We start from the raw sequence: 27,639 nt of genomic DNA on the forward strand, positions 1-27,639 counted from the left end.
ATGTTTAGCCACACGTCTGCTGAACACTGAACCCTGTTAGCATGACATTAGCATTTAGCTGCGAGCACGGCTGCACCGGAGCAACATCAGAGCTGCGGGCGAGCCTGCAGACCTGCATCCTCAAGCAGATCTGTGATCACTGATTATTGGATATCACGGCCGACACCACACATAAAAGGAACATTTCTATCAGAAACACTTCATGTGTCCTTTTCAACGTGATGCTGATAATCAGGGGTTCCAGTAATTCACCGGCTCGTCTCTGAGGAGGATTCAGGGATCTGATGTCTGGAAGTCTGTCATTTCTCCATGTAAAGGAGAAAAGGTTAAAGAAGTCATCGAAGCAGGTGGCTTTTATTGTAACAAAGCCAATATGGAGTGTATCTTTTATCTCTCCTCCGGCTGATGACAGTGACAGGTCGAGGGATGCCAGATGAGAAGAGATCCTTGGAGAGCTGGCTGAAAGGTTAAATCAGCCCCAGGCAGCAGGGCTGAAGACGGCACACACACACACACACACGGTCCGAGACGCCTCCAGTCATGCTTAAGGTGCTGCACGCCGTACTTGAAGTGGATGTTTCATTAAGCCGTGTGTTTAACACGTGGAACAAAAGCACCGATGCTGCTTATCAAGTCACAAGAGGTGGAAGACATATAGATGCTGGAGTCACGTAGTCTGGAACCAAAAACACACTCCTCGAAGATTTGGCTTCGTGGGGAGTCTGGCACCTTTTTTAAGCATGCAGTTTGGATCATCTTTAGTGCACCATTTACTTCTTGGTGATCAGACATGAAAACATCAAACGTGCTGGTCGTGGTCCATTAGCAACTTTGTTTTGGTTGTTTCATGGTTTTAGCTAATTCTTTCACTCCATCATTGGTTTTGGATAAAGAGAAAGGATATAATAGCCAAATAGGTTCTTTTGGTTTGAAGAATAGCTAGGACTGCAACTGTTGAAGTCTGTTAAATAAATAAATAAATAAATACAGCCCCTTTTTTGTTATATATCAATGTTTTGATCTGCCACAATAATGTAATTAATTTAATCAGAATCAGAATCAGAATCATCTTTATTGGCCAGGTTCGAACATTGTCCAACAAGGAATTTGACTCCGGTAGTTTCGCTCTTTGGTGATAAAATAAAATAAACAATAAAACAAATGTGGTATTTCTATGATACAGAATAAACAGTATAAACATTTAAGGTGCAGCAGTTTGAGGTAGAGAGAGAAAGGAAAAAAAAGGGACAGTTCTGAATAAAAATAAACATAACCTATTTACAGTTTTACAGGGCAATTATACATAAAAATACAAAAGATTATACAAAAAAAACTGGGCAAAAAGTACCATGAGAAGACTTCCTGATGTTAAGTAGTTGTTCACTGCTGAAGGTGACCCGTGAAGGGCAGCAGAAAACAGGAAAAATACAAAGAAAGCTGAAAAAAATCAGAGAGCGAAACACAGAGGCGACCATAGGAGGCGCCATCTTGAGAACGAAGGAAAACACCAAGTTTAGAGCTTTTCTCAGCAATTTTTAGGTGAGATTAAAAAAGCGATGAATTAGATTAATTAATTACAGATCTTATTTAATTAATCTCAATTTTTCATTTTTTTTAAACGCTTGACAGCATTAGTTTTATCTAATTTATAGGTAATGTCTGACAAATACAGCATTTCTGTTCAAAGCGTTAGCGTGAAACTGCGTACACCACTGGGTCTGGATGGATGAAACAACTGTACTGTGTTGTAGCTTCAGCCTGGCGGGAGGTGGAGATGTGGGTGGTTCAGGTAACATTAGCTGCGTTTCCATTACACGTTTTCGCAAAAAATTCAAGCAAAACTCTGAATTTGCAATAAAGGTACGGCTGCAGGAGTTTCCATTGTAGTGTTTTTACTATTTATTAGCATAACTCCTGGATCTCCTTCTAAATCTCCGTAATTCTCCATATTTCGTCCTACAAGATTCTCTTCAAAACAATGGAAGAGAAGATTTGGACTTTCAAATGATTAAAACCCCTTGCCGACCAGAGCCCCCTGCAGAGGGGGCAGATGTCATGTGAGAGCAGAAGCCTGAGAACAGGCTGCTACGTAAAGGGCTTATTAAAGATTAATCAGTTTGCAATGATTAAGTAGTGTTACAGAACAACCACATCGTATTAATGAGAGCAAACACAGCTGGAATCTAGATTTTGATGACTTAAGATTGACCGGCACAGACGTGGAAAAGCGTTTTCTTCACATTTTTTTCAAATTAGAGGTGTTTCCGTTACAGGTTTTTCTTTGTAATATTTAGGTTTTGCACAAATCTAGAGGTAATGGAATTGCAACTATTGACAAGAGAAACTAATCTAACAGAGCTGCACCAGATTGCTAATTGGTTTTCTCCTATTTACGCAGTAGCAGGATTATTGTAGTCTTATTCTAGATTTCTTTGAATTTGTAAGCAAGTGTTTCTAGAACAGGTGTCTGTGTTTAGAGAGGGTAGTGTGAGGGGCAATAATCATGATTCTTAGTCTGGGCCATTGTGGAGTGCGTGTAATGCATTTGTGATGTGTCTTGTGACAAGGGTGCTCTCCTGTTGTCAGTCTGCCTCCCAAACAGCCTCAGCTCTGAATATTCAGTTCCAATGAATCTTATGAAACTTCTTGCAAAACCTTTCCTTTAATAAGCAAGTTCGATTGAACAACAAACCAGTACCTTTTGGGCTAATATTTCAGTAAATAACATAATTTTGGATTTGAAAAACTTGTTCTGGGCCTAATTTCCATCACAGTCGTCTGATTTCTTATCAGAGGTGTCAAAAGTATTCACATTCATTACTCAGGTAGAAGTATAGATACTAGAGTTTAAAAATACTCCTGTAGAAGTTGAAGTATCAACTCAAGTTTTTTACTCAAGTAAAAGTATAAATGTACTGGTTTCAAAACTACTTAAAGTATAAAAGTAAAAGTAATGCAAGGGGGAAAAAAGCCATTAAGGACAAAAGCCATTGAAAATGAATCTATCTTAGTATAATGCAAATATATTAAAGAACCATATATGTGTACTATTGAGCATTAACATGTGTTTCAGAGAGCAGAAGATATGATGACTAGTTGCCTATAAGTATTGTAATGGTGCAAAAAGTCAAACTTCAGAGGCATGTTATCATTTATCCTAACCTTTATTGGAATGTACATCCAAGTTTAGTTGCAGGAATCTGAGGGAACGATGTAAGAACAAAACTGGACAAGAACATCTGAAACAACCACAACCAAATTCACTCTATCCGGATGGAGCAATTTAACTGGATAGTTTTTATTAAAGGCCGAAATGTAATAGAGTAACGAGGCTGTTTTTAAAATGTAAGGAGTAAAAAGTACAGATAATTGCGTGAAAATGTAAGGAGTAAAAGTAAAAAGTCGTCTGAAAAATAATTACTCCAGTGAAGTATAGATAACCAAAATTTATACTTAAGTAAGGTAACGAAGTATTTGTACTTCGTTACTGGACACCTCTGTTTCTTATCTATCTCTATAGAGGTTTGAGGTCTCGTGAAACCGCATCCCTAACTCTGTCCTATGTCTGAAACCAATAAGACTGGCTGCAGGAAAGAATGGATCAATAGGGGGAGAAAATCTGTCTGTTGAACAGAAAAAAGTCCCGATTCAACAAGAAATAGCTGGAACACATCCGGATGGAGGGATGACAGAGTTTCCATTATGTCGAAAGTTCTGCAGCCAAATATCAATGAGGAGTGTCGATAACTGTGTCTGAGGTGCCTTTTATGCCGTAAAAGCCTTGTTTTGTTGTTGCTTTGTAATGACTTTGAATATTGCTTTGAAAAATACGATTTTATAAAACTGAATAACACCATAAAATGCATCATCAGTTAAACACTAAAATTTCCATGCTCAAAGAGCCGAAGCTCCTGTACTGATGTATGCATGAATAACCTGAATCTGCTGCGTCTTTTACATCCACAAATCCAAAAGAAAGTTGGGACACTGTATAAAATGTACATAAAAGAGACTGCAATGGTTTGCAAATCTCAAACTCATAATTCACTCCCAACAGAACAAACAACCTATCAGATGTTGAAACGAAGACATTTTTGCCATTCCGTGGAAAATATTAGCTCATTTTGAATTTGATGGCAGCAACACATCTCACAAAAGTTGGGAATGGGAGGAAACAAAGGTTCCTTAACTTTTGTCAATGTAAAAGAGTGAAGACTATAATATCAAACCTCTGACACAAGGGAAAAGGGCCAAAACATGACATTCTCTTTGGGAAAAATGGAGGTTGTGTCTTGATGCTAGGGCTGGGCGATTTTGGACAAAAATAAAATCCTGATTTTTTTCTCTGAAAACCCGATTTTCGATTTCGATTTAGATTTTTTTGGTAAAACTACAAAAGACAATGGAATAAATTGTTTCAAATATTTTATCTTTATTTTTAAAGAAAAATAGGAAACAAATGTCCCTATTGGGAATGAAGTGCAATTGAAAGATACTGTAAATCCTCCTTGAGTTTGGTAAAGTGACAACATTTACAGTTTTCTTGACCAAACAAAGATGACTAGACGAGCTCTGTCTGTAATGCAGCCAGCTGCAAAAAAGGAAAATCGATTTTCCGATTTTCCTTTTTTTAACATCGTCTTGATTAATAAATCCGATTTAGATTTAAAATCGATTAATCGCACAGCCCTACTTGATGCTACAGAGGAGAGGGACCAATGAGACGTCTCTTTCAGGGAAGGACTTGCTTATTTCAGCAAGACGATGCTAAACCCCATGCTGCATCCATCACAACAGCATGGCTGAGCGCTGACCTGACCTGCCTGCCATCAAATTCAGAACAATAATGTTGTTTCTGTTTTATCGGGAATAAAATCTGGGTTTGTGAGATTTGTAAAGCTTTTATATACCTAATGGTAACAAACATTTCAATATGTGGAGGCAGTTCAATGGCTTCATTGTCTCTGTCACACGTGTCTGTCCATATTTCATGGCCAAACGTTCAATAGTCGGTGAGATATTTTGGTTCTGACTGACACTGCTGACCAAAATAACCGTCCCAAGAGGCACACCGGAGGCAGCAAATTACTTCACATGGCAGAGAACCGACAACAGCTGCTGTTCTGGTCTCCCACTGTCAAATCTGAGGAAATCAGAAATATCCGTCCAAGATGAGGAGATTTTCACCTCCTCTTTCATCTGACATCACAGGCTGTCTTCTTCTGGAGCTTTGCAGCAGTTACAACCGCAGAAACTCAATTTAGACGGAATCACTCAACAGACAACCTCAACACATGAGATTTTCACTGCTAACGTAATATCTTAGTCTCCTCTGAGGTGCTGGATGGGAAAATGGGGGTTCATCCTCTGGGGATGTCTATTGTCCAAACTATGCCACCAATAGATGTTGAGATATCTAAATCAACAGACTGACCAAGCCCCTGTAAGCCATAAAATGCAGCTGAAAGTCTAAAACAAAACCGAGAAAAGTGATTCCTTCTCTGCAGCAACGTTGTGCTGCAGCATGAGCTGGTATCTCCGCAAAGTGCACCGTCTTCATCCCCTGATCACCAGATGGAGCCCATTCATCATCACCTTCAGCTCCCGTAAACTTCTCAGCAAGACGTAATAAGACCACGGGGCAAGCTGTCCCCAGCTCTCATTAGGCCTCTAAAGAGACCCCCGAAGCTTAATTATTCATCTGCATTAATATCCCTTCAATTATTACTGATAACGTGGCGGTATGTGTGTGTGAGAGGGCCAAAGATCAGCGCGGCGTTACCTCAGCCTCCCTCCTGATTAATGGATGAGGGAGAGGAGCCGTTCATGTATTATTACTGCAGAGAGCCAGGACCTTGGAGAGAGATACAGACAGAGGGGGGACAAAGAAAGAGAAGGATGGAAGCCAGTGAATATTAATCGCTGTTTGGTATGCAAACATGTCGTTTGTACATTGCTGGCATTTTAATATATGACGGGGCTCATGCGGCGCAAAATGATGGGATTGAGTGTTTCAGGATGGAAACCTAATCCTTGTTTGTGAAACCTCTTCAACGCGTGTCACCCATCACCACAAATCTACTTATGTTTGACGCAAAGTTATTACCTGTCAAACAAAGGAACAGAGAAAGAGCAAGGCGGTAGATTCACACCTGTCTTGAAGCTGATGACCACCATCACTCAGACGATTCTGTTAAAATCTTTATATTACAACTAGATTTATAATGATTCAAGGAATAATTAATATTATTTTTATTAATTACTCTTTTGTATCTAGGTTTTGCCCTTATTTCTGTTTTGGTAGACTGGTTTTACAACCTTGCAGCTTCAGTTCACATCTTTTGGACAGTTTAACTGGGATCCTGGCATTTCGAAACAACAGAAGATATTTATTCTGTCATTTTATCTGCAAATAAAAGTCTTTGAGCTTTACTGGCTCTGATGGGTTTTATAGAGGCCGAGGAATGTCAGAAACCACGGTCAAAAAGGCAGATTCAGATCGCCCGCAGTCTTTGGTTTAGCCTGACATCTGGTGGTCGAACGCAGTACTGCAGATTCATTCAAGAACCGAGTACCACAGTATACACGTTTCTAAAGCACTTTACAAACTACCACAGTACGTGTAGATGTTTAGATGTGCTTTTATCATCATCATCATCATCACAATAAATATCTTACTTACTTATATTGTGTTTTCTTTATTTTATCTGTGATCCTTTTGTCTTATTAATCACAGTTTCTTATCCTCTTCATCCTCTTATTACCACATCATTTTTTTTTTATGTCAGATAATTTAATTTCTTACCTTTGGTCATTTAATTTAAAAAAAAAACATTATCTTGAATCAAATTGATATTGATAATTATAAGAAGTAGAGCTTTTCAGTTGGTTAAAAGTAATCTTTTCAAAGCAGTAATGAATAATCCAACGAATGCATTCATTTTTATTTAAAATAAACAGCTGATTTAGAACGTTTCTGAGCTGCAACCAGTTTATTTTGTACCTCAAATGCTTGAAACCAATGTGGCAAAATAAAATACTGACATTCAAACCCAAACTTTCCTAATATCTGACAGTCTGTGAAACTGCAGCGACACCTGTGGTGTCAATCTGAGTGGAGTCGGATAGAAAATACTTTGTATGACAATTAATCAATTATTGTCTTCTATTATTTGATAATTATGGGATTAACGTCATTTATAATCAATTATATTGAGCTGAATATAACTGGAATTGTACCAAGCTTGTTTGATTGTTTGTTAGATAGATCTGTAAAAATAAGTAAACTGGACTGTGAGCAATGCAAGTTAACTCCTGCCTGCAGTCCAAACCTTTCACTATTTAGTGAAACAGCAGACTCCACAACACTCCAATCAACTGTTTTCCTCACCACGGGGTTGTACATGGACCTGTGCAGGAAGACAATGTGCTTCAGAGTAAAACCTGCTGCCTGAATGAGCTCATTCTTTTCTTAAGATGGCTCATTCCCTCACTTCAAAACAGTTTGGTTCTAAACTTCCGTTTCTAAATGAAAAATCTCAATTTGTAACTTATACGTCGACTGTCAATTAAATGAAATGTGAAGTGTGATATTTGCGGAGGAATAAAGCAGCGTTGACATAAAATTAAATAATAAAAAGTGCAGATCTTGGCCACCAGATGGCACCAAAGTAGCGTGATGGCAGTTGCCAGGGAACCACCGGGGGTCCCCAACCGCTTTGGTTTATCCCAAAATAATTAAAGGGATGTTTCTCTGGTCACACGAGTCTGCCTCAGCCGAAGTGGTAAGAAAATGTATGTACAGCCCTTCAAATGAAGTGGTTTTCTGCTTCAGCAACAGGTTCTGAGAGCTACGTTGACAGATAAGACATTATAAGGCTACTGTTCAAGAGACTTAAGAGAATTAAAAGCAACTATGCTTCACTGATGTGAGCCAGTCCTTCTTAAAATGAGACATTTGATCAAGCGCCAATCAAAACTGGAAAGGGCACAATGGTGAAGATTTTAGACATCCGTTATTCCACAGCTAGATAAAACGTCCATGAATGGGGAAGTTTTATTTTGTAGTGAGCATCTCGTCAAAATTACAACACAGAATAATCAGTAATGTAAAGAAGAACCCACAACTGACAACTAAATATTTGAAGACAGACAACGTGAAGAAATCTGCTGCCCCCCCACCCAAAAAAAAGAATGAAAGAAATCACGGTTTAGGAAACCGCAAAAATGATTTGTGGGCAGATGAATCAAATGAGGTGAGGTACGGTGGAGGGAGGATCATGATTAAGAGCCTGAACCACTTGTCAAACCTGCAGTCTGAGAGGGAGGGGTTCTGTTCCATTATTAAAGGATTGACAAGCATTGATTTAAATCAACACAAACTGGAAGTAAAGCTTTTAAATGGACTTGGACTTCTTGTTTTTATTTACTAAACCACTCTTTATGAGCCTATAGCCCTAAACAATGAGTTGTAACAACGGAATATGTAGTTTCATGTTGTTTTTGTTTATTTTAAACAGTGTGGAAATTGAAAATAAAGTATGATTATATCCCAAATGTATACACAGCATAAATCCCTCCTTACCGCATGACACAAAAGGTGATTATGAAGCTCGATCAGCGACGAGCGGACTTTACGGTGAGAAGAATGTGCTGCGGTTCCCGTGTTTGTCCACCAGGTGGCAGCACACGCCAGCAGCTGCGCCCCGAGCCCGGCCGCAGCTGGATCACACGGGTCCTCGGACCCTCAGCTCAGACCACACACCTTCAACTGCAAAACACAAAGGAGCAGAATTAGTGGATATTACACCGTCGAAACAAAGGAATACGTGTGCAAAAGAAGAAGAAACACAGGTGAATTCTCACTTGTGTAAATACACAGGCGTATGCAGATTTAGGGGAGGTGAGGAGAAAATAATTGATAATTTGCCAACGCAGATGTATAATATATATAAATATATATATAGGATATCTGTTTGATTAAAGAAATTTAATCAAAAACTGATGGAAAAAATAGGAATAGAAGCCCAGGTTTTTCCACATGCTGTGTACGTGTTTTAAAAACTATCATTTTCACAAGCCGAGCGTGTTTCTTTATAGACAAATACACTCTGAACTGTGCTTGAGGATAATTTGAACAATTTACTCATTCAGATGACAAGTTAGAAGGAGACAACAACAAAAAAGAAATGAAGACGCAGGAGGGGAATAACAAAAAAAGAAGTGAAAATTCCCCTCGTTTGAACAAAAGCAGCCCATGAGCAGTCCACACACACTGTCATGCAGGCTGGTTTTATATCAGCCATCCAACAAGAGGCTGCTGAGAGTGTGTGAGTGTGTGTGAGTGTGTGTGAGTGTGTCGAAGCACCCTCGAGTACTCAATAAAACCGCTGCCGCGATCCGTCAGCGCATTTATCATCCTATTACGGCGACAAATCCGGCTCCCAATACATGAAAGGTAAAATGAATTACCAACGTTAAGCCGTCAATAAAGTCATTTCTGTAAATGGTGTCTCCGAGGGCCCCCGCTATTATTCAACAAGCTTTATCAGCACCTTGGAAATTACGTCCGAGGCTTGTAGCGGGGCCCCCGCCTCACTTTGATGAAGGGCCCTGCCAGAGCCCGCTGACAGCGCTTTTCACTCGGCTTTTATTCAGCCCCGCTTCCACCGTGATGAACACCGGCCACATTCGGGCGGAATGAAGACTAATTAAAAGCTATAAATTATCTTCTCCAGCCCCTCTCAAGCAGGCGCTCTTTGTGGCGCCAGATAAGAGCTCATTTACCCTCCGCAGCTCCGCCGCACTGATACTGTCCTAATTGGAATTTAATTAAGTAGCCGTGGACTCCCCGCTCCGGCCTGTGGGATGAAGATTTAGCAGAGTTAACCATCAACACGTCCCCACTTTCATGCTATCGTGTTTATTCATAATATTATTATTTCAAATCGCCAATTAACGCTTGATGGCAATTTTATTCATAATAGGGGTTTTTTTTTTCTCCGGGTTTATCGTCAGAGCGCATTCCTGCCCGAAGCCTCGCCGCTAGTTGGACTTCCTGGAGTTGTATATTAGAGAGCGGCTTTATTGCGCTGTCAGGGGAAGAAGTTGTCAAAAATGTTTAAATAAACAGGAGGAACAACGAAGGAAGAAAGAGACTAGAATATATCTTTAAAGGGAAAGTAAAAGGCTTGCTGGCCATATATATATATATATATATATATATATATATATATATATATATATATACATATATATATATATATATATATATATATATTATAGGGAGTAACATCAGTGTTATATACTCCCTATAATCAAGTCTATTGTTTTTTTTAAATCAAGGTTTTCATTACATCCCTATCTATTTGTTATAGCAGTAACTGCAGTAACACTGTTTCTTAAATATCTAGGGTGGAGGGGGACGGAGGGAGGGGGGGTGTTGATGTCATAGCAAACACCTGTGTGTGAAAGAAAGTGTCCTTAGAAAAACGGTTTCATCTCCAGGAAGGTCAACGTGGAGGATGATTTTATTTTGTGTGCACACATCCTGCGTGGACCGGTGTGTTTTCCTCACTCTCATTGTTCAGAAATAAAAAAGGGGGAAATAAAATAAATAAATGAAAGACAAAAAAAATCCTAATGATGCATTAATTGTAGATAAACTGATTAATCTATCATTTTAATATCATCACAGCATTTCCTGTCTGTTTCTTAATAGACTAATACTTCAGTAGAAATGGTCGGTTTGGCTGAAGCTCAGCAAAAAATAAATAAACTAGAGGTGCATGAGAGTTTTGCAGTTTTTACTTTTTTTTAATGTATTAATAAAAAAATAAATAAAAAAATAAAAAGTTTCCTAGCTTCATTTTGGCCAGCGCGGGTATTACACCACTAATAAATATTATTATAACTATATTATTGGTCCGACGTCAGAGCATCGCTCATAAACGGGTGTAGTTTGCCAGATAAACGTATTTAAATAATACATTTTATCCGACTTTAGTTCTAGTGCACATGAAGGTTATTTGTTGGTCTTAGTGGCACTTAAGTGCACTTATTTAAATCCTGTTTGATCTGTTACTGTAAGTCGCTTTGGCTTGTGTTTTTCCTTCCAATGCTTTAATATCAGCTGGAGAACCTGCGCGTGTGTTTTAATAAAAATAAAAACACTCCACATTGGTCTTTGTTGCGTTAATAACGGCGTCCGTGTCGCGGTTGTTGTTGTTTTGCTGTGTGTGCGCACTGTGTGTGCGTCTTTTCCCGTGCTCTGATTGGTCGGCGGCCGCCGTGACGCGGCCGGGCCCCGGCCCTGATTAGTCCGCGGCTCGCGAGTACGCGCACACGTGCTTCCGGCTGGGTGTAAGAGAATAATAAAAAAAAAATAAAAAAGAAAGGGGGGAACAAAAAAGCGACGGGGGGAGATAACGGTTTTAGGAGAGTTTGAGGAGAGCGGCTCCAGAGATATTATGCTGCCGGAGAGGCAGGGACTCGTGGAGCGGCTGATGCGGGCTTGGAGCGCTATAGGAGACATGCCGCCTCTGTAGGTGCTTTTAAATGAACGCAGGTATTTGTTGAGAGCGAACAGGCTCGGGTTTGCATGGTCTAAAGTGGATACGGAGCAACAAGTGGAGTTTGGCTGGAGAGGCCGAGGCTCTCGCCATCAGCGCCCATGGAAGAGCACCAGGAGCCCGGCGGCGGCCGGGACTCGACCGAGGACGACAGCCTGTCCCTGTCGCCCAACCTGCCGTCCCCCGCGCTGATGCTGCCGCACATGCAGGCGGCCCAGCAGGCCCACAGAACCACGAACTTCTTCATTGACAACATCCTGCGGCCGGACTTCGGCTGCAGGAAGGAGCCGCAGCCGCACCAGCGGGAGCGGGAGCGGGAGCGCCCGGGCCGGGAGAGCGGCAGCCCGGTGCGCGCTCCTCGGCCGCCGCTGGCCGGCTCGCTGTGCCTGGACTCCAACTGCAGCAACGACAGCACGTCCTCGTCTCCCTCGTCCGCCTCCTCCTCCTCCTCGTCGTCCACGTCGTCGTCGCCCTCGTCCAAGCAGAGCGCGTCTAATAAGCAGGGGGAGTCCGGCGGCCCCGGCGGCGCCCGGTACGCGGACAGCCCGTCCATCGTGGTGGTGAGCGGCGGCGGGAGCGGCGCGGCCGCGCCGGCCAGCAAGGAGAGCGCGCCGCTGCTGTGGCCCGCCTGGGTGTACTGCACCCGCTACTCGGACCGGCCCTCATCTGGTAAGGCGCTAGTAGTCCCCGCACCGGCCGCTGCTGGAAAACTATTTACTTATTAATATTCAGTCTCTACAAAGATAATAATAAACTCCACAATTATGTATTTTTAGTAGCTATTAGAAATGTTTCTGCAACTGTTCCCCGCGTGGCTTCAATGCAGCCAATCAAACACAAGGATATTTCAAATGTATTTAAAATTTTATATATATATATATATATATATATATATATATATATATATATATATATATATAGGCTATATATATATATATATATATATATATATATATATATATATATATATATATATATATATATACATACACATATACATTTTTAAATATATTGTATAGCCTATACACAAATGTATTGCACTTATGCTACAATAATAAAAGCCACTTCTATGTTGACGGGTTGTTTAGTTACAGTTAAAGTAAAAATCAACGTGTTTTGAATTTAAATGCAATTAAATGCTCAGAAATACTTATAAAAGAATTATGGCCCTACGTATGGTTTTTGCTTGTTGAGAGCGTGTTATGTTTTATTATGTGCCCATGTATTGAAAGGTTACACAGCCCAGGGCTTAACTTCCCTGATTTCCCCTCTAATCTATAATGTCTAACTGCATTGGATTGTTTCGACGTAATGCGGAGTTGACAACATAAGTAAAGGGTGATAAAGATAGGAAAAAGGGTGATTTACTGACTGGGACTCCGTTATTGTCCGCCATTGTTGTAGTTTAATAAATAATTAAAAAATGAAGAGTCGAGGTCAAAACATTTAGTACCAGGTTTGAATATATATGGGTTACTATATATATATTTTAGTTATATATGCGTGAGATATATGTGTTTTATTTTGTTGGAAATAATGTATTCCGTGTTTTGACTAATTTAGATGATTTTAGAAAACACAGAAGCTGTTAGATGTTTTTACATTATAGTCATTGAATAACAAAAACAAAACAACTAAAGGCTTAGTAGTTAAACACAATCATAAGTGACTGCAGGATTTGTTGTTTTTCTTTTCCCTTAAAGAAAAGCGACGGCTCTTTGTGTCAGTTTTATCCTCATCGTGTAGTTCAGCCCAGGGCTTGAAATGTGGTGACAGTTTAGAATGGGGTTAATTGTGGTTTTGTATTAAAATAGAAGTCAGAGCCAATACTGTTAGCCTACTTTTTCTTTTTTATTATTAACATTTTATCATGCTTTTTGCTTGTCTGGGCCTGCACGTTTCCAGGACACTCACTTGTGTAATTTTTCCTATCGAGCTCCATCGTGCACTTTACGAGCTCGCTCTTATTAGTGGCCTGTGAAAGAGGAAACTCCCAAAACATCTCCGGCGTGACTCCACAGTCGAGGTTTGCTGTTTTGCAGTCATATTTATATCTGTGAGTAATCCTCGCTGGATTGCGTTCATTTTATCGCAGGATCTGGGGGATTTTGGAGAGGAAACTGGTGATGATGGTGCAGACATGTGAGGTCGGCGGGGTGGTCCTGCACGGCCATAAGCGGCCAGATTAAAACTGCTTTTACTACCATAGAATTTACTTTAATTCTCCACTTTAATTTGGATTTAATATTTATAATTCTTCAAGGTGTAAAAAGCGAGTTTGCGCTTGGCATTTGTTCAGGTATTTGTCCGGCGTTGCTGTTGCAGAGCAGCGCGTCCGTGCTGGCCTCTGATTGGCTGATTTGTCATCACATTAAATAAAAAAAAAGAAGAGGAAGAAGCGTTGCTACGCAGCCGTTTTTATAGTAACCACGAGATTAAACTCATTAAAACACGAATGTGGTAGTATTTATCCTACAATAAGTAAAACAAAAAGGTTTTATATTTGTAAATAATGATTTTTATTCATTAAAAATAAGAAAATATGCATTATTGTCGTGACTGTGGCCTACCGAGGAGGCAGGGGTGTATTTTTATTTCTAACGTTAGAATAAAATACGTACATTTAGGGTTTTACTTTGAATGCTCATGAATTATTTGTAATTTTATAATAAGTGTGTAATTGGTTTTACTGTGACGGTGACCGCGCTGACCGAGCAGCGAGACAGTTTAGCGACCTCCATGTGAAACACATGCGGATAATTGCGCGCCGCCGCTCCGCGGCCGCACAGCGACCGACCGGCAAAAAGCCTCGTGTCCTTGTTCCAAGCAGTAGAATAAATATTTTATTCCCATTGTTGTTTCCACACCAGGCCCAAGGACACGGAAATTGAAAAAGAAGAAGAGCAGCAACAAGGAGGACAAGCGGCCGCGGACGGCGTTCACGGCCGAGCAGCTGCAGAGACTGAAAAGCGAGTTCCAGGCCAACCGGTACATAACGGAGCAGCGGCGGCAGGCGCTGGCGCAGGAACTGAACCTGAACGAGTCCCAGATCAAGATCTGGTTCCAGAACAAGCGGGCCAAGATCAAAAAGGCCAGCGGCTACAAGAACGGCCTGGCCCTGCAGCTCATGGCCCAAGGACTTTACAACCACTCAACGACCACCGTGCAGGAGGAGAAGGAGGAGAGCGAGTAGAGAGAGAAGGGGGCCCGGACTCTGACTGAGGGGCCCCGGCGTTTGGACAAAAACAAGAAAAGAAAGAAAAAAAAAAGAACTGGAAAAGTGGGGAAACGCTATTTAAAAAAAAAAAAAAAAGAAAACACAGATTTCCGTTTATGGTAACAGTATATGGACATAATTATATAAATGAACGATCGTTATTAAAGTTTATATAGCCACACAGTTATCATGTTGTACACGGTATATTTGATTTCAGGCGCATCTCTCATCCGGTTCTTTCCGTCTGTTCTCACTGTTTTTCGGCTCTCTGGCTCTGTAGGGTCCCCTGTCCCCCCCCACCTCACCCCCCCATGTTTACGCCATATTTCCCCTTCAACGAATCAGTCCAGACTCAAACAAGCCAAAGATTTTAATATGTTCACATGTAGTCTGAAATAAAAAAAAAAAAAAGGAGAACAGAGGAAACACTCTTTCATCTTTTTTGTACAGTTGCAGGATGAAGGGAGATTATTGAACTATTCGGGAATGAAAATTATGAACATTTTTAATCCCAGCTTGGCTTAAAGCGGACTTCCCAACATGCATCTGCTGTCAACATAAATCCACAGGTTTTAGAGGAGCAGACACGACTCTGTAGCCAGATATCGGCGGGATTATATCACGGTTTTATGCTTTTTTGCATTTAGGAAAGGTATAGAGAGAAATGCAACACACACATGGTTGAACGCCTCCCAAAGCAGTTCATGTTTCAAACACACACACACACTGCTTATTTCTCCTTAACATTTCACCTATTAAACTATTCTGGTCATTTAAAAGAGATTTTTTTAATTTATTTTTTTATAGTATTTTCTCAGAATAGCTCATTGGGTGAGTTTCAGCTCCCCGTGAAGCGAGCAGGTTGGAGGGTGAAGCTCTTTACTGCTGCAGGTTTGGTTTGGCCACTTTGGCCCTGCGTGACCTCATGGCTGAGGTCTGACTGAGTCTGGCTGTGAACGCTGTGGCATGTGTGTGTGTGTGTGTGTGTGAGTGTGTGTGTCAGCTGGAGCAGGCTAACTTAGTCGAGGCGTTTCCATTCAGAAGCAGAACATTTCCAAAGTCGCTGGTGTGAAAAACACACTCCCCGTGAATTCTCGGAGGCTGCCGTCAGGCTGCTGGTGGCGGAGGTGGCCACGGCGACCAGCACTGCCGGGCCTGATCTGTATCCTTCTATTTTTGTTTATTGCCTCTATGCAATTGATCAAGGACGGGATTATTTAATTAAGCCTTAACGAGCCTGCAGAGGTCTGCAGCGGAGGAGTTCACGGCCTCCGCGTCCCAGGCTTTTTAATTATTTCAAGTGCTGCGTTTGTGTTCCTCTCTTCCTATAGAAGCCAGAGTTAATAAGAGCACAGCATAGCGTGTTAATAATTGATTTCGGTGACGACCGGGGACTTGCTGTCAGTTCTGAGGCAGGTTACTTTGCAAGATTCAAATTTTAATTAACAATTTCTCCTGTTAATGTCGTAGGTTTTGTTTATTTTGAGCTTTTATTTGTGGGCAGATCGTGTGATCGTAGCTTCGGAGTAAATAATTATGGGAAAGCGTGCTGATTTTGCCCAAAACAAAAGAATATTATTACGGTTTCAGGTTCGTGTGGCTCGTTGTTTCCAGGCGTTTCTGTCTCGACATCCGCCCAGATTTGGTGCATATAAAAACTGTCCTGTAATAACTGTCAGCTCGCCTGCAGCATCTCCTGCAGCCACTGCAAACCTCCAGAGGACCCACACTGATATTAGATCTAATTTAATGCCACTATTCACGACACCAATGAATATTCATAGGAGCTGATTTCACTTTGGAAGCAGAGTTTAATTTATTCCGAACACGATCAGCTCCGTATTTGCTTTTCTTGCATCACGGAACAATAGATTTGATGTAATATTCTGCCTCTTTGCCTCAGTTAAAGGAGCTCCGGTGTGATCTGAATGCATGTTCCTGTCTCCAGGAATTAAACGAGTGCTGGTGGATATGTTTGGAAAACACACACGCGGCTAATGTGAATCTAAATGCAGTCTCCCGGGCCATCTGGCCTGCATGTGTGAGCAGAGGTGAGGAGGCTGCCGGCTCTTCACGGTCAGCTAACCCCGTAGCTCCAATATTATCATGACAGTTTCATTCCCCGCTGTGAATGCGGAAGAGGCTCTTATGACAGTGTAGTTAAAATTCATACAATTATGAAACAGCGAAAGGATTTCTCTTTCACCCCACCCTCCCTCCCCTCCTACTCCTCCTCCCTCCCACCTTGTCATTGAGGAAGCTCAGGGTTTATCTGTAAAACAAAGAAAAGCCCGGGATCGTTTGCATAGTTAGCATAGTCTGCCTCGCAGGCACAATATGGATTTAATTTATATGCAAATTAAAGCAATAAAAAGGAGAATCCACACTGGAAATCTCTGCTGTTTGAAGGGGGAAGAGTTGGGTGCAGAGCAGGTAGCCCACAAAATGAGCCGCCGACAGCCTCCGCCGAGAACAACGGCGTTATATAACGTGCAGAAAGTGCAACAAAAACAGCAGACGCTGTGAAAAAGGCCGAGTGAGTGAGGGAGGATTTAAAAAATAATAAGACAACAGGAGAAATTTTCCTCGGCAGCAGAGCAGGTCTGGACGCCCCGCCAGGCCGCCTCCGACCCCATGCCCTGATGGAGTCCGTTTAATATCTCCTGCATCCATCCAGACTTTCACTTCTGTTCTTTTCCCAGCTGCAATCATCAGGTTTACAACTCGGCATTCTTCCTGATAATCAGGTCACAAAAACCAACATGACCTCAAATGTTTTACACGAGCTCAAGCTGAGCAGGAGGCAGGATTTCAGTGGTAATAAAAGAGAAAAAAAATGCAATTTTGATCAAAGATTTTAAAAATATCTATATTTGAAGCAGCTGCAAATGATTTTAAACCTTATTTTTTGTTGATTATTCCACAATTCTGCAAGTTTCTCTCAGCAGAGATGACGTGGGAATGACACAAAGAGAACACACACTAGGTCTTGTTTTTAGTTAAACTTATCACTCAATGTAGTGTGTTTTTTGGGGAGGTTTGAGTGTTTGGACTGTCGTGTTGTACAGAAGCTCGCGGAGCTGCAGAGACGCAGAGAAACGCAGTCGCAGGCTCCCATGCAGAGACCCCAGCATGCACGGGGAGGGAGGCAGCGGCACAAACACACGCACAAACCCCTCCAGAGCAGCTTCTTAGACCACTACGCTGTGACGGCGGCACTGCTAAGTAGACAAGTTTAGAGTCATTCCTTCCCAGCTGCTGCCTCCTTAAGAGCAGGGGACAAAGAGAAGCCGTATCTGCCGCACAGCTCTATGAAATTAGGAATAAAAGAGGAAAGTAAATAAACAACCTCTCTTCCATAGATGGTAATAATAATAAAAACAGATGCTTGTTTGCGTCCAGTGTGACGAAGCACAGCTCAGTCACAAGAAAACATCTCTGGAATCTCCTGAAACACCACAAACGATTTTAGCATTGAAAAAAAAAGTGTTTTTAGCGTTTATAAATACAGAAATGATGCGCAGGGCCAGGATGTTTTGGGTCATATGGTGTACTGTTGGTTTTCTGGGCAATTTTAGGAGAAAAATAAATATTACACTCTCTAAAAAACAAAATATAGTCTTTACTACCTCTGTGCATTTTAGCTTTAGCATTGAAGCTAAACAATACACATATTTTCCAAACGTCCGTGATAGCATTTAAATCGTTTTAAAACATTTATTTACTATTGAAATGAAATGTAAAGCAGATTGGAAGATAACTACAACAAACGGTCTGAATTTTACAACCAAAAACACTCTTTATGTTCGTTTTAACTCACTAGCTAGTTAGCATGAGATGTAGCAAGATTTCCCCTCATGTGAAAGTTTAAATTGATTTTATTTTTAACCAAATGAAGAAACTATGTATATAATAATTGAAATATAATTACATTTAAATATTTAGACATGAAACAAACCCAACTGTTCACATTTTATTAGCATGAGTTCAAGCTGGTTTAGCTTGTTTAAATATATTTATTTCTTTATTGTTTTATAAAATGAGTTATCTTACCTTAAATTTATAAGTATGTTGGCTTTGTTGACCGATTTTCAGGTCATTTTTAGTTGCATTATTAGGTTTGAAAGGAAAACTAAGGAACAGACTTTTAGTAAATATAAATAACGGACTAGAAAGAAGATTTTAATTTGGAATAAAGATAAAAAGAGGTTTTATTTCTCATTTTGTTGAAATAAAAATGGTTTGTCTGAACTGTAGAGGTCAGTGACATTTGGGAGGTGTGTGTGTGTGCGTGTGTGTGTGTGTGTGTGTGTGTGTGTGTGTGTGTGTGTGTGTGTGTGTGTGTGTGCGTGGACAGCTGCTTTCAAACAATTGTTCAGAATGAATTTTAAACCCGTCACATATTTTTCTCTCTTTTTTTTCCCCTTCCCTCGTTTCGGGAGCACACAGGTCAATTTCCACCACTGGGGAAATTTTGCTCCTAAATTATTTTGCCCTGTCAGCGGGGGCCGCGCTATCTCAGACCCACAAACGCACGGAAAGACAAAGGTGGCATTGAGAGGGAACCTCCCACAATGCATCTGAGCGTCCAGAGGGCTCGCCGCTGCAGCAGCAGTGATCTCACCGCGCTAAATTCACATTACATGGGGGATATACGCCGCGCCACTTGTTTACTCGGCCCGTCAGGGGGTGATCGGAGCAGCAGCATCGCTGCACAAGTGATGCAGGCTAAAGACTTTGATTTGAAAAAAGAAAAATCTTTGAGACTGAATTATGGTGTAAAATGAAAAAAACACGATTAAGCTTTGTTGCTCCGTTAAACAAACTTTACACAAAGAAAACAATTTTCCAGGATTCAAGAGAAAGTTTAGACGCAATCATTTTAGGGTTCACCACAAATTTACTGTCCAAATTATTTAATAATAATAATACATTTTATCTGTAATGCACCTTGAAGAGCTACGGGTAAAAACAATAATAAATACATTAAATTATATATAAATAAAGGGATGGTAAACACACATTTTGCCAGTTGAGGATTTTTTTTTTTTTTTTTTTAATAATCGGATACTAAAAGATGTAATTATTCTAATATCGGGCTAAAAGAGGGGAAGACACCGTTTAGGATGATTATTTTGCTGCTGAAAAGTAAAAGCCGCAGCTTTGTGTGAGGCGGCTCATCCGTCAAGGCCGCCGGCGACTTTTCTTTGACGCGCTCCATCGTGCTGATCATTAATCAGAGTGAAAATCTCCATGAGGGTGCAAGAAGTATAAAAAAGCTTTGAATTTAAACCGTACATTGTGAATAAAAGGGGGATTAAGGCAATAGAAACACGGAAATGGCCACCTTTTTGACTTCTTAGCGTTTTTGTTAGAGAGTTGCACCTCCGCTTTCACTCTCACGGCGTCTCTCCGACAGATGCACATGATTTTATCCTCCTGAACACCACGTGAACAAAGGCAGGGTCACCTGGGATTCCTCCGTTGCCTGGGTGGCCACACGCACCTCTGCCTGGCGTTCCTGCCGGCCACATGTGGAAGCACTTTACCGTCTCCCTGCCGCTCTCTCTCCGCTCCGCCGTCCGTCTGTGTGGGAATCACTCCGCTGAGAGCCGCCGAGCCGCGAGAACACGATGCTCTTTGCTGAAAATACTGATGACCCCCCCCTCGAGAGGCTGCAGACAAGCACGCTACTGTGAAAGCGATGAATCAGACTTTTATTAAGGTGATTGGTGATTGTTAAAAAGGTGAGAACATGGAGAAATCCTCCTTTAGCACAGAGCCGGAGCGCCGGGCTCAGTTACAGAAGGTCACTCGTTACGACCCTTTACACTCCCCTCCCCATCCTCAATAATTTATTAGTTTACTTTGCTAAAAATAAAGCACTAGGTGACCCGTGTGCTTTACGTCTGGCTGGCTACCTTCTCGCCCCTCGCCTCACACTTCAAAAGCCGACGCGCTGGTGGATCTCCAGCTTCGCTCCTTCCCCACTCCGTCTTTCAGCGCGGCGGCGGCCCAGAGGTGCCGAGAGGTGATGCGGGGAAGCCATTAGTCATATTCAATTTACATACGGCTGTCACAGAGCTCCTCCAGACGGAGTGGTGATGTCATCCGTGCGTGGGGCCCTGGATGGCCACCCGGTGCATGGGAAGACTTCGCTCTGTCATGGGGGGTAGACAACCTTCTCCTGATGGGAGCAACATCGCTATTTCTGTGATATGATTAATGTGGGGCTGCACTTTTTGTGTGTGGGTGTACAAGCTGTGAAATCTGTGCCGTGCTTTGGTTGCGGCTACGGGAACACACGAGTCCAACCTTGAATAAAAGCAGGTAGAAAGCATCCGTCAAGCGCACCACCGCCCGAAACTCGCCCGCTTCCTTTTGTTTCCTCTGACTGGAATGATCTCGGTAAAACTGCATCGTACGCTGCGATTCGGTATCGTGCGGCTACCAGAGATCTTTCTCCGAAGCTCTAACTTGTGGGACGAACCCTGTCGGCCAACAGTCCGTGACCCGGTCGGCCAGAACGCTGCGTCCCGTCTGCGCAGTACTCCGTGGGCGAGAACACGTTTGGAGCGTTGAGGTCACTTGGTGCGGCGAGTTTTGATAGTGAAGCCATTAATCATCACAACTCTCCCTTTAAAAAGAAAAGAAGGGAAGTTGAAAGTGTTCAGCTTCTTCCTTCACTTGGATAAAGACCCTACATGTGCAGAACGATACATTAGCAGAGCTATTTGAATATCCAGATATGCGTTAGTCCGGTGGACGTCTGGCGCTCTGTGGTCCTACCCAGATTTATTTTGTCCTCCCTCAAACAATCTAATGGCAAAATACATTTGTCAGCATGTTAGAATTTTTATAGCAAATAAATGATAAAATGATCCTCTGGCTTTGGACGGCACACTCATGCACCGATGCCTGTGAGCGTCAGTGATGCTTCAGTTAAACTCTCAGGGCACCCCGAAAACCTCGGCTGTGTGCTACCACTTTAAATGAAATATAACAAATACGCATTTTAGATCTGGTTTACTGGCACAGCAGCTTTGAAAAACCACCGGGACCAACGCTCTTATTAGTTGTCGACATGTCATGAAAGAAACGAGACACGGAAGACTTTAAACAAGACTCTTTAGGGTTGTTAGGGTTTTCTTCCGGCCGTGGAAATGTGTGGGGATGGAAAATTATTCACGACATTCGCATTAGGACGTAGCGCATTAGAACGTAGCGCATTAGAACGTAGCGCATTAGAACGTAGCGCATTAGGACGTAGCGCATTAGAAAGTAGCGCATTAGAACATAGCGCATTAGCACGTAGCGCATTAGATCGTAGCGCATTAGAACGTAGTGCATTAGGACGTAGCGCATTAGGACGTAGCGCATTAGGACGTAGCGCAGTAGTACGTAGCTGATTGTATCAAAATGCAGCGGTTAAAAACGTGCAGCTGGCTGCTAGCACATTTAGCTAATGTCCCTGCAGTTGCCACGACTACAGAGCTACCTGGCTGCATCATGAATGTGATTTACGTTTAATACGTGATACATTTAAAATACCAACAACTCCTGCATGAAGCCGAAAATAAAACTAGTAATGTCGTACCGGAGCGCTGAAGCCCAGAAAATGCTATTCGGAAAATAACCAAATAGTCAAATTAGCATCGCAAAGATCACATAATTATGAACTACGTTATATTTATTAAGATTCATTCACAGTTATTAAAAAAACAAACAACTATTTAAATTAAACCTAAAAGATTACGCTTTAAAAAGTGATTTTGACTCATAATTCAGTATTTTTATAGCTGCTGTTATGATTCGTGGTGTCAAAGGTCTCCTAGAGAAGTGTTTCTTGGGTGAACTAGCTGACTAAATATTTAGTTATCATGTCAGTACCCCCTGCCCCCCTCCTTTTATCCCATCTCCATCACCTTCTCTGGAAATGCAGAGAGCGGCAGTGTTTTTATGAGTTTCTTCCAGTTTTCTCTGCGAAACCATATTTCCATTCAAAACCTGGTCCTCCTCTCTCTATTTGCATCCATCTCTGCTCTCATTCCTGATGCTAACCAAGATACTTTGAGTGGACAGAAGTTTTAAATCACTAACAGACGCAAAGCAGACACTATATGGACTTATTAAAAATGGAAAAATCTATAAACATGTGCGGCGTTCTGGCTTTATGAGTTAACTATGTGCCTCAGTTACTGGATTAGGAAAATTTGGGAAATGGGAAAACATCGTTACAGTTTATCCCGCCTTCCCTGTAGTTATATTGGCTCAAATATAATTTCCTTTAAGCATAGGCAGACACAAATGGGTTTCTTATTAACCCTATATTTGATTGCCTCTCTGCGAATGCACAATGAAGCCTAAATAAATAAAACAGACGAGAAAATAAAGACCATATTAGCTCTACATACGACAATGCAGCCGAATAACGTTGCACAGCGGAATAAGATTTTAATCAGCGCGAGGGACAAAAGAAATATCTCAAAGGCTGTGTGCAATGAAAACATCTTTGAGACATCAGAGTTTCCTCATAACTGCTAACTCTTGATTCAAATCGGTTGTGAGCGACGTGCACGCTTCCCAGCAGCCAACTGGCCACTTGCCTGCAGGTGAAAAGTTCACGTCTTAAGATGATAACGTTATCACCCAAGACTAAGTACTGCATAAATGATGGATCCTCACTGGCGAGGCAAACCAAGTGTATGAAGAGCTCCTCAAGGGGTCAGGAGCCAGCAGCCTATTTTGCAGTCAGCTGCTCAGAAAAGCTGCAGAAGTGTAGTTTAGGGAGTGCAGATGCTGGCGGGCCTCCAGAGAAGGAAGTCCAAGCTATTTATGCAGCCTGGCTTGACAAAACACATGGACAAATGACAAAAGTATCACTTTCAATATTCATACAGCCTGGTTGCTATGGCAATGAAGCCGGTTAGACGAAGTATTTGGGTGTTCGACTCGTTAAGTCCAAGTCCAGCCGTGCAAAATCTTAACATTCACATTTGCTCCGTATAGAAATGTGTTTGAAAGTGGTCCTAGGATGCGTCCACAAATCAGATGCGCTCACATAAGGCAGCGGATCCGGCTCCAGCGCAGCGGCGCAACATGTGGTCCGCGACATACAATTCAAAGCATAACTCTGTCTTTTTGTCCATTTTTGCACGTACGCGGGTGCGTTTGACATCAGCCTGTCAGGACATGTGCGTTTGATCTCCATCGCGCTCTTCTGCTGTCACAGGCCGGAGAGCATGTGCCAGTTAATGAGGATTATTGTTATTCATGCCGACTGCCTTTAGGTGATTTTAATCACATTTATTTACTTCCACACATGAAAGCATCACAAAGTCTGACTGAGGATATAAATCTAACATGTTTCATGATGTGTAAACATCAACGTTGAGATGGATGGGTAACATTGCTGCTATGTAATAAGTAAACTACCATCCAGTGGCGGATCTATGATTTTTCTGGGCCATCGTGGGGTCATGTCTTCGTCTTTGTCCAACATCTTTTCACACAATCCCTTTGTTGGAAAGGTGTATAAACACTTCACCGGTCAAATCTTGCCCAAAGATTTTATGTAATAATAATAATAAAATGTAAATATATAGAATAATTAACAGCCATGCCTAAATATAAACAGCACTAGTCCAGTCCTGGTAATCAGGACATAATTTACTGATTGGATATCAAATTACAACATTGACGACCAAAATATTTAATTCAAATTCAAAATGTTTTGTTTTTCTGTTGAAAATATTTGTTTGGATGAAACAATTAGTTTTTTAAGTTATTTGAAAGTTTGGATGATATAGATCTTTATTTGTTTTCCACAGTTTTTGCACTTTTATTGCAAATATTTAACTTTACATACAACGAAAATCAGGAATAACCCCTTTATCGGAGTTGTGTTGGTTATCAAAAGGTTTTTCTAGGAATTAGACTTAAACACAAAAACGTTACTAATTAAAAACTAATACCTGTTTTTTTCCTGTTTTTCAGGCTTGAACTGAGTGACAACGGTTTGGTAAATATTTAAAACATTTCTGAGAACCAAGACGAGGACTACTGCTTACCAACAAACTCCACAGAAAACAGATTGCCAGACGAGACACTTCCTTCTTTCGCTCCAGTAAAAATTAAATACCAAATACTTTTTATCTTTATTCTGTAAACGTTAACGGTGGCAAACATTTCCATTTGGTACGTTACTGGCACAAACTGTGTGAGCCTTGAAGTGTATACATCCGGGAGCCAATCAGATTTCAGCTGCAGCCAATGCCTCCGTGACTCCGCCCCCAGAACCACCCACCACCGACTCCAGCTTTATGCAAAGAGATTTAGCGTGTTTTTAAATAAACAATGGATTTTATAACCCCGACACACGGTCTCTGTTAGTTGGCTGAGGCGCCAAACTGAACCAACTAACTAAAATTAAAATAAACCTTTAAATATTTAATAGAAAACAGGAGTTGTATAAATATTGCCTCCAGAAAAAACATTTCTTGGTTCCTCTCTGAACTTCTATTTATAATTCGAGGCTTGTCCAGTTTGTCATGTGTGCGTGTCTCTTTTTTTCTAACAGGTGCGAGGCTGAACACCTGCATGCTGACTGTGACGAATCAGAGGGTTGAAAGTTCAAACGGGCAATGTGGAAGACATGTTCCACGAGCGCCGAGACCGTGCACGCCACGAAAGAGCGAACCAGAGGCGAATCAAGTAGGAAAACTTGTTTTCTTTGCGCCTCGGCCTGCCTCTGTGCATCAAAATCAGTATATCAGAAATTATCCGGAGCAGATGGCTCCGAGGCAAAAAAACAAACATCAGAGCCCGGACCGGGAATGAGAGAAAGGGAGGGAACGGAGGAGCATGAGGGAGCTGAAGTCCTGCATTTCCCTTCAAACACTGGAGATGAGCCACAGATGTTTGTCTACAGAAGATGAGCCATCTCCAACAGCTGGTCGGGGATCAGATCGGTGTCAGAACAGGGATGACCTCCTACAGTGATGCGATGCTTCAGAAACCACACGCAATGTGACACGGTGGTGAAGGACAAAGGTACGACGTTACTAAATGAAAAGGTCTATAATGGAGCCAAACGCGTTTGCTGCGGACAGCTTGAGCAACAACTGTACCTTTTGATACTCTGACAGTAAAATTTACCCCACCCAGCTGTCTCGCTGAGGATAACTGCAAAGGAACTTCAAAAAATAGGAAATGTGTGGGTGAATGCACATGTTCAGAATTAATAGACACTGCTGCTTAAAATCCTAGTTTGGCTGCATCTTTATTTTTCAAGGCGACATAGTCCACCACACCAGGACGCATGATACCAGTAAGAATGTCTGCATGGGTGCTTATGGGTAGACTCCGTTTAATCACAGTCAAGTTCCCTTGCAGTATTTCAGTGCTGTAGCCGGATAAAGTAAGGTAGAAGTAAATACTTCAGATAAAGTCTTGTTAACTCGGGCTCATCCCCTCTAACAAGATGAATGTGAGAAGTCATTAGGGGTCAGTAAATGATGTAAAAACAACATTGTATGTAATTATGTAGGAGACGGTTTTAATCCAAAGTGAGTTTGATTAAAATATTGGGGCCAATATGGGGTTGAGTATCCTGACCAACTATACTTCCAAACTGGGGAACCTCCGAGAGGCAGATGACCACATTACTTGGTCACAGCTATTCTTTTATGGCTTATTTCCTTACTTTTTTGCTTATTTCCTCCTTTTCTTTTTCCTATTTTAAGAAATAGGCTCAAGCGAATATTTCTGATTAAAAATCTTACATGTGTAAGACCGATCTGTGAAGCCTCAGGTCTTCTTGGGAGAACTAATCTGGTCTTGCCTCACCTCAGACATCTGAATGTGTCCAGGTCTCACAGAAACCATCGTTTATCTGCTACGTAGTTAATTACTCTTGACCAAAAACTACCAGTAATACGAGTTGGGGCAGCTAGCTGCGATGTAGCCGACCCTGGTTCGTTTTGAGCTTGTTGGGGTATGGGTAGGGTGAACCCAAATATCATAAAAAGTGTTGCAGGAAACAGAATATCTCCAAAAAAGGCCAGTAACATCCAGCCAACGAGCAGAAACTCCTTTGACACCATGTTTAAACTGCTGTCACTACAACATGCATTCAGATTAGTGGCAGAAAGCAGATAAACTGATGTTTCCCAGGTTTCTGATGGCAGATATTTTTGTCATAGCACATGAAAAAGAAAGATATCTAATTAGCATAACTACGAATAACATTAAAAGCATCTGCTCGCCATTTGTTGAGTCGAGGCGAGCCAGGAAACAGTCCAGGATACCGGCTCCGCTCACGTTAGACCAGTGCGGACGTTTACCAGGATGCGTAATAGTGCAAGAGTCGTCCTCGGTAAACACTTGTTTCACCTTCGATTTCCCTGATGAAAAACCGAACGTGTAGTCGAGAGAAAAGTACAACGTTTAAATTTAAGATGCAATTTAAGAACTTTCCTTTTTTAATTACTCGCTTTTATTCTCTAAACCAGCCAATAAAGCGGTTGGTACAGTCCGTTTCCTACACTGTTCATTCTGTCTTTGAGATACTGCAGACGAGCACTTTGTTAGTCAAACGTTGATCATTTTACAGACAGCTGCTTGTGAGAGAATATAAAGATAAATATGGAAAAGGTGGTCATGAAATACCAGATTAAGCGACATCAGGTGTCGGCCAGATTGCCAGATTGCGGCCATCGGGCCTGTTCCCCATCCGGAGAGTAAACAGATATCACTACCGTTAAGGCACTTTTATGTTTGAACAATAAAATGCAAAACTACATTTACAGAACCCTCAACAGAATTTTAAAACGCAGGAGTTGATAGTTTGAC

The 27,639-nt window shown here is 41.6% G+C and overlaps 1 protein-coding gene across 1 annotated transcript; it reads left to right on the forward strand.

Annotated features, from left to right (window-relative positions):
- The first annotated feature begins 11,426 nt into the window (after nt 1–11,426).
- On the forward strand, nt 11,427–15,508 carry LOC133424967 (homeobox protein engrailed-1-B-like). Its single transcript, XM_061715587.1, has 2 exons — nt 11,427–12,239; nt 14,441–15,508. Exons 1-2 carry the CDS (start codon nt 11,672–11,674, stop codon nt 14,761–14,763), a joined length of 891 nt encoding a protein of 296 aa, XP_061571571.1. The 5' UTR covers nt 11,427–11,671; the 3' UTR covers nt 14,764–15,508.
- The last annotated feature ends 12,131 nt before the right edge of the window (nt 15,509–27,639 follow it).

This window comes from Cololabis saira, chromosome 24 (assembly GCF_033807715.1).
Source record: "Cololabis saira isolate AMF1-May2022 chromosome 24, fColSai1.1, whole genome shotgun sequence".
Taxonomy (NCBI): Eukaryota; Metazoa; Chordata; class Actinopteri; order Beloniformes; family Belonidae; genus Cololabis; species Cololabis saira.